This window comes from Silurus meridionalis, chromosome 3, assembly GCF_014805685.1.
Source record: "Silurus meridionalis isolate SWU-2019-XX chromosome 3, ASM1480568v1, whole genome shotgun sequence".
In the NCBI taxonomy this organism is placed as follows: Eukaryota; Metazoa; Chordata; class Actinopteri; order Siluriformes; family Siluridae; genus Silurus; species Silurus meridionalis.
The window spans coordinates 8,034,416-8,048,074 of NC_060886.1; the positions used below are offsets into that span (position 1 = coordinate 8,034,416).

A 13,659-nucleotide genomic window follows, 5' to 3' on the forward strand; every position below is an offset into this window, starting at 1 on the left:
TGGAGGGTTTGGCGAGGGTGTGGCTGGTGGATCCCTGACAGTAAACCCCCCTACAGGGGCGGCTCCCGACGCCCTGACCCTGCACCCGGGATGACCCCGACCCCGGGGCGCAGGATGAAGTGGATGAGTGGCGTGGAACTCCTCCAGGAGCGCTGGATCCAGTATGTCCCGCTGCACCACCCACGATCGTCCTTGGGGCCGTAGCCTTCCCAGTCCACGAGATACTCCAGGCCACCGCCCCGACGACGAGAGTCCAGCACTTCTCATACCGAGTAGACCGAGGGTTGTTCTAGTACCTCAGGTGGAGGGGCCTGACCTCGCTGGCATGTTGGGCAGACGATGGAGTATACGGCTTGAGAAATGACACGTGGAAGGTGGGGTGAATCCGGTATTGTGGTGGGAGTTCCAGCCGATAGGCCGCCTCGTTGATCCGCCTTTCGATCCTGAACGCCTGATGTACCAGGGGCTCAGCTTTTGCAGGGGAGCCGCAGTCGTAGATCCTTGGTGGACAGCCAAACCCAGTCCCCGGGCCTGTACGAGGGGGCCTCCAAACGTTGCGCATCCGTATGTCGCCGGGTCTCCCTTATTGCCCTGCGCAATTGAACGTGTGCGGCCTCCCAGGTCCTGACACTCTCCCGAAACCAGTGATCCACTGCGGGCACATTGGACGGCTCATTAGACCATGGAAACAGCGGGGGTTGAAAACCCAACACACATTGAAAGGGCGTGAGTCCTGTGGTGTCTTGGCGCAATGAGTTCTGTGCGTACTCCGCCCAAGGCAGAAACCGGCTTCACTCTGCCTGGTCTTGGTGACAATACGTCCTCAAGTAGCTCCCCAGCTCCTGAATCTTCCAATCGGTTTGGCCGTTCGACTGGGGGTGGTAGCCGGATGACAGATTGACGGTGACTCCCAGTAGCTGGAAAAACGCCCTCCAGACATGTGTGGTGAACTGAGAGCCCCCGTCTGGCCTCCGAGAGGCCGAGGTTGTGGAAGACATGGTGGAAGAGCGCTTCTGCTGTTTCCAGAGCCGTAGGGAGGCCTCGGAGAGGAACAAATCTGCAGGCCTTAGAGAACCGATCGACGACCACTAGAATGCAGGTGAAACCCTCCGACTGTGGCAAGTCAGTCACAAAGTCTATGCCGATGTGCGAGCACGGCCTTTGTGGAGTAGGTAGGGGGATGAGTTTGCCCACTGGTAAGTGCCGGGGAGTCTTTGAGATGGTGCAGATGTTGCAGCCCCGGACGAACTCGGCCACCATGTTGCTCATCCCTGGCCACCAGTACCGCCCCTGTACCAGATGTAGGGTCTGACTTCTGCCCGGATGCCCTGAGCCAGGGACTTCATGGACTGCTTTTAATAAGGCCTGTCGACACTCTCGAGGAACAAAGGTCCGGTTCCTGGGGCAACCAGGGGGCGCTGGTTCTCTTCATGTGGCCGTGTGAATATCCTCGTCCAGATCCCGTATGTTTGGGTTTAGAATGAGCGTCGGAGGCAGGATAGGTCCGGGCTCGGCGGGTTCCTCGGGCCCATAAACCCTGGAGAGAGCATCAGCCTTACCATTCTTTGTCCCTGGCCGATAGGTAATGCTGAAGTTGAACCGGGTGAAGAAGAGAGCCCACCGTGCTTGACAGGGGTTTAGGCGCTTGGCCTCACGGAGGTCTGGAGATTTTTGTGATCCGTGATGACTGTGAAAGGATGTGCGGCTCCCTCTAGCCAGTGTCTCCACTCCTCCAGGGCCAGCTTGATGGCTAGGAGCTCTCTGTTCCCGATGTCATAGTTCTGTTCGGCCGAGGACAGCTTCTTTGAGAAATAGGCGCAGGGATGAAGTCGAGGGGGGGGTCCCCACCTGCTGGGAAAGGGTGGCCCCTACGCCTGTGGACGATGCATCCACCTCGACAACAAACGGGAGCTGGGGGTCAGGATGATGTAGAAGCGGGGCAGCACAGAACCTTTTGCGCAGCTCCTCGAATGCCCTTTGCACCTCTGGGGTCCAGGATAGAGTCTTGACTTACCTCGCAGAAGGGACGTAAGTGGGGCAGAAATCAGGCTGAAGCCTCTAATGAACCGGCGGTAGAAATTCGCGAATCCAAGGAGGCATTCTAGACACGCCTGGGAGATCCAGAGTCGACTAGGGCAACAGCCGACAGAGAGAAAGCAGGGGTTACCAAGGTGACCATGAGTGTGGACAAGCGAGTAATGTCAGAAGAAAGTGTGACATTCCGACAAGGAGGCATAACAGGACATTGGGCCACGCGATGTCCTCCCTCACCACAGTAGAGACAAGCTCTGGCCGCCCACCGACGCTCCCTTTCCTGCCGAGACAGCCACTGTGAACCGAGTTGCATGGGTTCAGGTTCAGGAGCTGACGAGACTGCCATGGCTTGAACTGGTTCGGCCTCTGGGGATTTGCAGGCTGCCAGGTGCTGAGAAACACGAATGGATCTCTGGATGAAAGCCTCAAGCCCCAGAGAGTCATCATAAATAGCCATAGCCAGCCTGAGCTCCTGATTCAAGCCTCTTCTATATGCAGCCAGCAGCGCTTTCTCGTTCCAACCAGCAGATGCCGCCAGAGTGCGGAAGCGGAGGCTGTAACCCGACACACTGTCTGTCCCTTGGTGGATGTTTAGCAGCTGATCGGCGGTTGACGTATCCCCGGGGGGCAGTGCTAAAGACCTCGGTGAAGTGTCTCGTGAAAGCCGCATATGTCGTCAGCGCAGAGCTCGCTGCGCTCCTGAGCGCTCTAGCCCATGCTAGCGCTCTTCCGGTGAGCAGCGAGATCAGGAACGCAACCTTTGCTCGTTCGTTCGGGAAGCTTTGAGGGTGCATCTCGAAATATAGGGAAACCTGGAGCAGGAATCCATGACATTCCGGAAAAAGAAGCCGGGAGAGCCATCGGGCTGCCGGATGGTGGGGGAGTTTGGTTGGCGGTCGCCGGTCGGAATGCCTCCCGGAGCGCAGCGGTGAGCTCCCTCACGAACTCAGAAGTGGCAGCAGACTGGTCCTCCACGAAACCAGACGCGGCAGCGGGCTGGTCCTCCATGCTGAGGTGACGCGGTTTTCCTTCTTTTTTCTTCCGCTTTTTGGTGCCCCTCGGTTTGTGAAGGTCCGTTCTTCTGTCAGGCTCAAAGAACGTACTGGAAACCAAGTTAATTCAACGACGGCCTTATAATGAGAAACAAAAGGGCAAGGCAGAAAGCACAAAACAAAATAGCACCCAACTAGGGTAAACTGAACCAGGAGAAAAACTGTGGCAGAGTGAGAATAGACAACACACAGAATCTTGCACGCTAATCGAAACCAAACAGAGTAGCTTGGGTAGTCCGGAATGTTCATAAGCCTAAGCTGTAGAACGGACAATGAGCCTGTGGATAAACAGGGTTCTTATAGTGTGGTGACTGATTTGGACCAGGTGTGGATGATTAGTAAGTTGGTAAGCTGCTTGGAGTGATTGAATGGTTTGGCGAGGGTGTGGCTGGTGGATCCCTGACAGTACAACAATTCAGTAGATCGTATTGTTTAGAAAATTTAAGATTAATGATTATTCAATTTAATTAATATAATAAAAAGTGTATTGCATTAATTTGATTTATTCTATTTTTATAATTTTATAAAACATGATTTTATATCATCTTTAACCAAGCAGGCATTTTATTTATATTGTTTTAAAAATGTAATTTGTTAAATGTTGATGATCACAAATGTAAATAATAATAACCTATAATACTAAAATAATTACTTTAAAATCCAGCTTTATTTTATTTTTATTGCTTTTAATGTTCAATACACTACAATAAACCAAAGAGACCGTTGAGGAATGTGGACAGTGCCAAATAAATTAACATAATAAAAAAAAGAGCTAACAAAAAAAAAAAAATGTGTGAACCTGCCCTCTAACCTAGTGTGTCTAGACAATTGGCAAAACCTATGTGGTGAAATGTAGGTTGAAAAACTGGCTAAATGAATCATCAAATCCTCACAATGTTAACGTGTACACGTATCAGATGTGGGAACAGATGAAGGTCATATTTAAAAGCCACAAATGCCTTATTCAGGCTGAAGAGATGAATGTGAATGATGCTGATAAATTATAACTTTTCTGTTATATTGTCTATGAATTTTTGTTAGGTCTGTCATAAGTTGATTGAATGACGTGGAAGTTTTTTTAATAGAGAATCAACTAGAGTCTATAAAACATGTTTTTACTCTCTTTAACACGCAAGCAAGCCCTTGTGAATAGTTTGTCAGTTAGAATGTCAAACCAGTCTCCAAAAACTCATTACCTTAACAAAAGAGGGCTATATCCTCCAAAAGTTATTTCAACTACATTCTGAGCCATTGTTATCCTGGTTGACCCATGTTTGAACTTGCACTGCTTGTCAAGTTTTAACACCTTGGATTGTCCATCCTTCTACAATTTGTTCAGAGTTAAACCATAATATAAGTATCATGTACCATATAAGTGTAAATAATCTACAAATATGTTTCCATCATAAAATATCTGTAACATTCTTTCCCAAGCAAAAGTACATATTTGTCTTTAAATGGTACAAACTACATGTGTGACATTGTGTATTTATATTAAAGCACATGAGTGCTCAGACTTGAGCACACGGATCCTCACCACTCTTTTGACTCCTCTTTGTTTCAGTGACACATATCTCAAAAATATTTTATCTTTTGTGGCTGATAATAAATAAAAAAAAAATCATCATCTTTTTTGTAAATGCATTTATGTTGTGCATCTCAAGCCTTTGAATCCCCTTACCTGTTATCTCTTGCACTTTCATTTCAAACAGCCACTTCCTCTTGGTCTTCTCTGTGGTTTAATCTGCTTTTATAGCCAGCCTTGTACTTCGGACACCACAAAGAGCACTGTAGAGGGTCTTGTCCTAAACTCACGCTGATAGTATCATCATCATCATCATCATCATCATCATCATCATCATCATCATCATCATCATCATCAGAACAGGATGCTGTATTTAGCAGTCATCGGGTTTCTCTTTTTTTATGCAGGTATTCAATTTCCTTACTTTTTAACAGTGTTTCTTTCTCCTTCCCTATGTGTCTGACATGATTGTCTTCAAGTATTTGTGTCGCTGTGTAGTTAAAAAGGCTATGGGATTCAACACTGTGGTAAAACATGAATTCAGAAATTATTTTCTTTGTTGATATCTGAAATAAACAAAACAGGATCATAGAGTAATTAAGAAGTTTGTGTTGGGGAAGTACAGTCTGCAAAATTAACAAGCAAAAACTTACACATTCAGACATTTTAAATGGTTATAACAACGATTATAAACAAGAATCAATATACAAGGTCAATAAACAATAAACAAGGTCACGAAAAAAACAAGAATTAAACAAACAGATGAAGTAAGTTAGCATGGGATAGCTTTTACCTTTCATTTTTTATAGGTTAACACTGTAAAAACTACCATGGGACAATGTCCATTGTTACTTTCCATTGTTAAGTCATTGCCTTGAAAGTAATTGAGTAAATCTCTGGACAGCTTTTTACAGAAATAAGAGTCAATTTTGTTCCATTCAATGTTGAGGATTCAAACAATTGGTGAGGATTTTAAAATATCGTGAACCCAGATTTCTTAAATTATTTGTAGCTTTTTAAGTTAATTTGTTTCTTTTGTCTTAATTTGCTAATCTTTGATTTTCTTAATGCATTTTTTCCCCTGTTACATACAGCACATGTAATATTAATACATATTCCGATGCTTTAAAATAACTTCATGGCTGTCAGGGAAAAGGAAGTGTATATTTGTGTGTTGAGGAACTTATAAGAAGTACATAAGCAGTTTTTAGGCAAACTACACATGCAATATCAATATTTTTGGGAATAATGTTATAATTTGGAAGCACCTTATCTAGAAACTGTGAATTCCTCATCAACCTAAAAGCATGAATAACCTGCCTGTGCTGTATCCTAAAATGTTTAGACATTTTTGTAAAAGATGACCACTCTGCTTTCTTTCCCTACAGATTATATCAACTCTTATGAGACATATTTTCCACAGCAGATGAACAGAACTGCTGTTAGGGGGGAGACTGTTGTTTTTCACTGTAATGGAACTATGATTACTGAGCATATAGACACTGGATGGCGTAAAGATGGGGATATTATTTTTATCTACAGCCCAATTGTAAGCCGACTTGTGATCAACTACACATCAAGCAGGATGCAGGTTGACAGTCAAAATTCAAAAATACTACGAATATCTAATGTACAGCTTTCAGATGCAGGATTATACTCATGTTTTCCATTAAAGCTGCAATGGAAATTGACCATAGAAGGTATTTAAAATGTCAGTTAATTTGAATAGCATAAAATGACAGAGAATTACAATATTTTGATGAGATCTTTCTGTTTTTCCATCTGATTCTTTTTGTAATTAAAATATATTTATTTTTTTATTTAACTTTCTATATTTTTGCCAACACAGAAAATCTCAAAGAAATGCTTTTCTTCAAAGTTTTCCCAGTAACACTAGTGTGTGTTGCAGTAGGCCTCTTTATTTTCTGCATGGTGTTTTCTCACAGGTAAGCAAAATTTACAGAAAAAGTTCACTCTTTCAATGCATTATAAATATCCATTTGCAATAAAATGTATGCATGTATAACGCTCCATAATGTCCGAAATATGTCCTTTAAAAACATTAATATACTCTACTGTGCAAAATGGCAGGTATCAAAAAATGCTCTAAAGTCTAGTGAACAGAAGAGGAATCCAAATTAAATAAATATTTGTTGTGACCACCCTTTGCCTGAAAAATAGCATCAATTATGCTAGGTACACTTGCACACAGTTTTTTAAGGAACTCGGCTGGTAGTTTGTTTGAAACATCTTGGAGAACTAACCACAGATCTTCTGTGGATGTAGACTGCCTTGGATCCTTCTGGCTCTTTATGTAATCCCAGACAGACTCAATAATGTTGCAATCAGGACACTGTGAGTGCTAAACCACCACTTTCAGCACTCCAGGGTCTTCACTATACTAAGGATAGTTCTTAATGACATTAGTTCTATGTTTGCGGTTGTTGTCCTGTCACAGAATAAATCTGGAGCCAGTCACGCACCTCCCTGATGTATTTATGCTTAGGTTAGGAGCCTGCTCATTTGGCTCCCGTACCTTAACCTCGCTGTAAGTGAAAGTTGTTGGGTTCAAGGAGTTCACGGGCCAGATGCCATGGAGACCAAAAAGCAATCGGCGCATTTCAGCGGTACCTTCCCCGCCTCCCTCATGGGGCTGCTTGGCAGGACCCCAAAAGCCCAAAAACAGACGCTCTAGGCCCCAACCGAATGAGCCAGGTGACCTGACGGGCCCTGACAATCAGAGCGCCTCAACCTCGAGGGCGGCACCTCATTGCACAGTGCCCGTCCCTCCTCAGCACCCTGCCACATAATGTGCTTCAGGGCACAGCCCCCTCCAGCGGGTGTCTTCCTCCACCTCCGCCCAAAAGAATCATAGCAGAGGGGAGACCCTTTGCCTCTCAGGAGGCCTTAAAGGCTGCAGGGCATTGCTCCAGCTGCTCTGGACTGGCCAAAGACCTCGAAAGGCTGGTTCCCTTAAGAGACTTCCTGGCAGCCTGGAGTTCTGAAGAGAGTTCATTGGGAAGGAGCCTGGTGGCAGAACATGGTTCACGGACCTGGTGTCCCTCTCCGAGGGACCTCCTTGGGAAAGTCCTCCCAGTAGGAATCTCCTCTTTCTCGCAGGGGGAACCCTGGTTCACCCCCGCCCAGAGTTATGGAGGCTATGGCTGTGGCCTCTTAGGGGCACAGTTTCCAGCAGCTGGTCTCTCTACTGAAGTAGTGGAGACCATCCTCCATTCCAAAGCTCCCTCTACAAGGAGGTGGTATGCCGCTAAATGGCACTGGTTTGCTGCGTGGTGTGAGCACCACCAATTGGACCCAGTTAACTACCTGGTTGGTTCAGGTCTGGAGTTCCTGCAAGAACAGTTTGCCGCAGGTTGGCCCCTCAACCCTGAAGGTTTACGTGTCCACTATCGTGGCTTATTGTACCCCGCCCTCGGGGCAGTTGCTGGGTAAACACGCTGGCACCCAGAGGCTGAAGCCAGGGATGCGACCCAGAGTGCCTGTGTGGGATTTGGCCATTGTGCTGGCATCTCTGTCTAAGCCCCCTATTGAGCCCTTGGCTGAGGAGGCCTGTAGGTACCTGTTTGTAAAGACCACTTTCCGTCTGGTATTATCCTCCCTGAAGAGAGTCGGGGACCTACAGGCTCTTCTGTGGCCCCGTCTTTCCTGGAGTTTGCCCCTGGCATGGCCTGTGCCTTTCTCTATGCTAAACGAGGGTACGTACCTAAGGTGCCTGCAGCTCTCCCACGACCTGTCGTGCCACAGGCATTCTGCTCTCTTCCTTTCCAAGCCCCCGACCAGGAGAAGCAAAACTGGCTGTGTCCACACGACGAGTCCGTGGAGGAAGTTGGAGCAGCTGTTTGTCTGCTATCTCCCTTGTAGGAAAAGTTTGCTTGCCAATAAGCAGACCCTCAGTAGGTGGATTGTGGATGTTATTTCATCATCATACAAGTCCCCTGGTCATCCTGCTCTGTTCGGGGTCAAGGCTTACTCCACTCTTGGTCACGCCTTGCCGTTGGCACGTATTTCATACGTGATTCAGAGCGTGAGCAAACGCGGAATCGCTCCCAAAGTGCTGTGACGCAGCGTCTCATTCCCTCAGGGAACTAGGGTTACATACATAACCTAGAGATGTTCCTATGTTTTCATGCATAGATAAAAAATTAGCCTTCTTTCCACATTGACGTAATGGCTTTCTTGCCCCAACTCTTCCATGTATGCCACTTCTAGCTAGACTTCTATATACAGCAATTGAACGTAACTGGGTCCCACTGGTTTCTGCAAGTTCTTAGCTGATGGCACTGTTGCACATTTTCTGATGTCGAAATGAGGTAAGCATGACATCTGTTGCATTGCCCTCAACATTGCCTCATTCTTTGTGCATCTTCAAAATAGCTTGAACAGCACATTTTCAAGACCCAGTCTGCTTTGAAATCTTTGCCTGGAAGAGACCTTGCTGATGCAGTATGAGCAGTGTTGGGGGTAACGCGTTACAAGTAACTCCAGTAAATTAATAATATTACTTTTCTGGAGTAACGAGTAAAGTAGTGTGTTACTTTATAAATCTACACATTAATATCTGAGTTACTTTTTAAAAAAAGTAATGCGAGTTACTTTTCAATTAAATTATTTAAAATAAAAAAATAAATACTGAATTAAAATGAACATAGTCACGTAGAATCGCGCACTCATGCGTGCGAGCCGCGGGAACAGAAGCTGGGCACAAGCAGAGATGGCAAACCAGAGAATTACATTACTGTGATGGAAGTATTCTTATTATTTTGAAATAGTCGAGGAAAAGGAGAAAGGAATAATGGTTAAGTGTAGATTATGTGTTGGTGAAAAGCTCTTGTCAACTGCAAAAAATACCACTTAAAAAAAAAAAACACATCTGCATGCAAAGCACAGCATTACAGATGTGTGTGTGTGTGTGTGTGTGTGTGTGTGTGTGTGTGTGTGTGTGTGTGTGGGTTTAATGTTGAATATATATGGAAATGGAGACAGAAATATAGAAAACTTTTGCCGACTTTCCACCACTGCAGATCTATTGACTGCTCAGAATAAAAGTTTTCCGTAAGGAGACACATGTACGATGCCATCACAGCGGAGAGAGAGAAAAAATTCACAGCTCATTTGCTCTTTGTGGGAAGATAAACTGCCACAGTCACTGATAATAGCACGAACTTTGTAAAAGCGTTCAGAATGTTTCAAGCTGATGATGAAGCAGAGAATGATGTAGACAAGGATGAGGTCATATTTACGGAATTGCACAATGTTTTACGAGATGACAGCGAAAGGTATGTTTTCCCTCCACATAACCGGTGTGCAGCCCACACCCATAACCTTATATACACGAACGATAGTTACATTCTGACAGCGAGGCAGATTGAAAAGCAGTGTACAGAAGTGCGACTGGAAAGTGTTCAGCCTTGTGGTCAAAATGTAGTCGATCATTTTATTGTTCTCAGAAGTTATTAAGCATTTTAAATGTTTAAGAAATGTCTTTTGCCCTAATATAACTTATTTTTAATGGCAATTATCTATATTACACCTGTTACACCTGTAAGGCTTGAAAGAGATACAAGTAACGCAAAAGTAACGCAAAAGTAATATAGCGCATTACTTTCCATAAAAAGTAACTAAGTAACATAATTAGTTACTTTTTTGGGAGTAACTCAATATTGTAATGCATTACTTTTAAAAGTACTGTTGCCCAACACTGAGTATGAGTTCCTTTTGTCTTGTTGCTGTGCTTAGTCTTACCATGGTGTATAACCTGTGACATTAAACTGTCTTCCACCTTATCAGCAGAGTTTGGCTGTTCTTCACCCACTTTAAACCTCCTACATAGTTTCTGTTCAACCTACATATGAACCTAATGATTATCTGCAAGATATAATTAGTTAATCATACACCTGACACTGAGCCTACAAAATCTCTCATTTTGTCCAAACATTTGCAAGTTTGATTTAGATTTGCTTAATTTCCATTTTCTTAATTGATAAAAATAACAATTAAAATTAATTTTTGGAAGCTTTTATAGTCTACAGCAGTGGTCCCCAACCCCCGGTGGGGGGAACATATTTCAGTTTTATTTATTATCTGATTCTGAATTTATTATCTGATTTAGCCACATCTGTCTATGACTCACTCTTAATGCATGTCAAGATGCCTCGGTCACATGTCTTACCTACATCTGCTACTTTCTTAAAGGGGCTGCTCTGGCTGGTAACACATAATACATTACCGCTAAACTAAAACCCCCAAGCTAGCAAAATGAACAAACATCAACACGGTGGATTCACGATTATTATTATATTTAGAAAATATCAGTTTTTATGTTGGTCGTATCATTTTATTTTGTTGTATTACAAATGTTATATCAGCAGACCTTTGCAGCATGCCACACACCACCTGCATATATGTCTGACCAATGGGAAAAAAATATGAGACAGGTTTGATCATAATCTACTATTTGCATTTGCCACAAAGACAAAATGATAACATGTTATGCATGTCTGAGGTGAACCTTATGTTTGTGAGGATGTATGATGGTGTGTGTACCAAGGTATATTTTTAGTTGTGGTTGCAGGCACAGCAGAAGACAAACAATGCATAATGCATTTGACCTACTAAGCTATAGTTTAGGCTTTTGCTACCTACTCAAAGGAAGTTTGTCTTCATTTAAATCTTTTGTTTAATTATGTTCACCCTTATTTTGATATATACAACAAAATTATTTCCATCTCTGTTTCTTTTTTTGTCATCAAATTTTTATTTTAAATAATTAATTAATTATACCCTTGATTAAAAGAGCATTATTGCTTTATGGAAGCAAAGACTCACAGACTGAAACAAATCTTTGTAATTAACTTTGTTTTAGACTGTGTTTTTATTTATTTGGTCAAATTCATGTAACCTTTGAAGCATTTTGATTTTTATAACAGGAACTGGAAAATGAATGGAGGATCCAATCCAACAGAAACTAGATATGAACTTGTAAGTTCCCAATTATCATAAACACATAGGCATGTCTTTGTTTAGGGCTTTATATTTATAAGTCTATGTTAGTACTAGAAACAATTTGAAAGGTTTGGAAATGTTTGTACTTAACTGTAACTAATGATAATTATTGTAAAATATTGTAAACATTTGAGTTATTAGCTTTTATTGCTTTCTACTGTATACTAAGACATTATTGAATTTAATCTTTTTATGTTATTTAAAATATATGTGTGAAATTGAAAATGAAGAGAACAAAGTTTGACAACACTGATGTCACCTGGCATACAGCAACCACCAAAAAGGTTCTTCTTGGTAAAAAAAATGCTTGGAATCCTCTTAAAAATAGATTTTATGGACCAAAATATGTGGACTCCTAATCAGTTGCACTTGGTCCCATTAAAAATCAGGCAAAGAAAACTGGTACATAGTTTATTTCATTTCAATTCATCCGAAATGTGTTCAGTGGGGTTGAAGTCAAACATGTGAGTTCCTTCACTCTAACCGTTGCAAACCATGTTTTCATAAAGGCGATTTTGTACAAAGGACCATTGTCATGCTGGAACAAATTTTGTGACTTTCAGTTTCAGTAAAGAGAAATTGTGAAACTACAGCATACAGAGACATGCTGTACTATTTTGTGTTCTAATTTTGTTTTTACAAAGAAGCGCCACATAAAGCAAATGTTAGCCGGTCAGATGTTCTAATGTATGGCTACACTATATAGAGTACCAAAGAATGTTACTGAAGAAAAAATATTTCAACCATTTGACCTTGTTGTGACCTTAACCTTGTTCATAAAAAGTTCAAAGTTTTTATTTAATTTTATTTATTATACTTACAAATAAATGCTAAAAACATCCAATCGTTGTTCATATATTGTGCTCAAAAGAATCTGACACAAATGAAGAACACAAAAATTTAAAAATGAGAATTTAAGAAAATTAAGTTTTTTTTTGTTTTTTTTTACATAAAGTATGTTACATTTTCTTATCTGTGTAACTAGACAAACGCATATCAGGATTTTGTCCATAACAGTGAGACAATGACTACCTGTGTAAGTTGTTCATCCCAAACTTTTCTGAGATAATCAACCACAATTTTAGTTGTCAAACTACACTATATAATTGTTTTTTTTTTTTTTTTACAGGTCTACACCATGACCAGCCCAAATAACTTTGCTGTTGGCCACAACTTTGAATCCTGAGCTACATTTCTGCGGTTTCTGCTTTACAAATTTGTCATCTCAAGTCAAGTCAAGAAGTCAAGAAGCTTTTATTGTCATTTCAACCATATATAGTTGATGCAGTCCACAGTGAAATGAAACAACGTTCCTCCTGAACCCAGGTGCTACATAAAATAACATAAAACAACAGTCACAGAACAAAAAAAACACAGGGCCAAGAACTAAGATCCTCACCACATAAAGTGCATGTGTGCAACTGGTGCAAACAGTGCAAAAGACAACACAAGACAGTGCAAGACAACACAGGACAGTGCAGGACAATACACAATACACAAAATATAAAAATAAAAATAGCAATAGCTCCGCCAGTAAAACCTGTCGTGCAAGAATAAGGCGCACAGTAGCAGAAAATGTAAACAGAAAAATGTAAACAGAATTGTGCAATTCAACAATAGCAGCAATCAAAATAAACTGAACAGTGACCAAAGGATTTGGACAGAATATTGTGCAAAAGAACAAGTCCCGAAAGATCAGCAACAAACGGCATGTAAACATTTTGCGATAATGAAAAGTGTGAATGGTACTGAAACCTGGGTGTGCGAAGTATATGATGTGTGTTGAGTCTGGTTTGTACAGATCAGTCACACAGTTGTGTGTGTGTGTGTGTGTGTGTGTGTGTGTGTGTGTGTGTGTGTGTTTCAGTTCAGTTTAGATGTTTGTTGAGGAGCCTGATGGCTTGCGGGAATAAACTGTTGCACAGTCTGGATGTGGCGGCCCGAATTCTTCGGAACCGTTTCCCTGATGGTAGGAGGGTGAGGAGTGTGTGTGATCATCCACAATGCTGTGTGCTTTGCGAATGC

At 42.5% G+C, this 13,659-nt stretch overlaps 1 protein-coding gene across 2 annotated transcripts; it reads left to right on the forward strand.

Moving 5' to 3' along the window:
* Positions 1–4,793: 4,793 nt before the first annotated feature.
* LOC124383083 lies at positions 4,794–12,931 on the forward strand. Of its 2 annotated transcripts, XM_046845456.1 has the most exons (6): positions 4,798–5,018; positions 6,000–6,311; positions 6,461–6,557; positions 11,559–11,610; positions 12,620–12,670; positions 12,764–12,929. In XM_046845456.1, the coding sequence occupies exons 1-6, from the start codon at positions 4,976–4,978 to the stop codon at positions 12,818–12,820; spliced, it is 612 nt and encodes a 203-aa protein (XP_046701412.1). In that variant the 5' UTR covers positions 4,798–4,975; the 3' UTR covers positions 12,821–12,929. The 2 variants fall into 2 exon arrangements, with proteins under 2 accessions (XP_046701414.1, XP_046701412.1); XM_046845458.1 differs by lacking the exon at positions 12,620–12,670 and having other exon boundaries at positions 4,794–5,018; positions 12,764–12,931.
* The last annotated feature ends 728 nt before the right edge of the window (positions 12,932–13,659 follow it).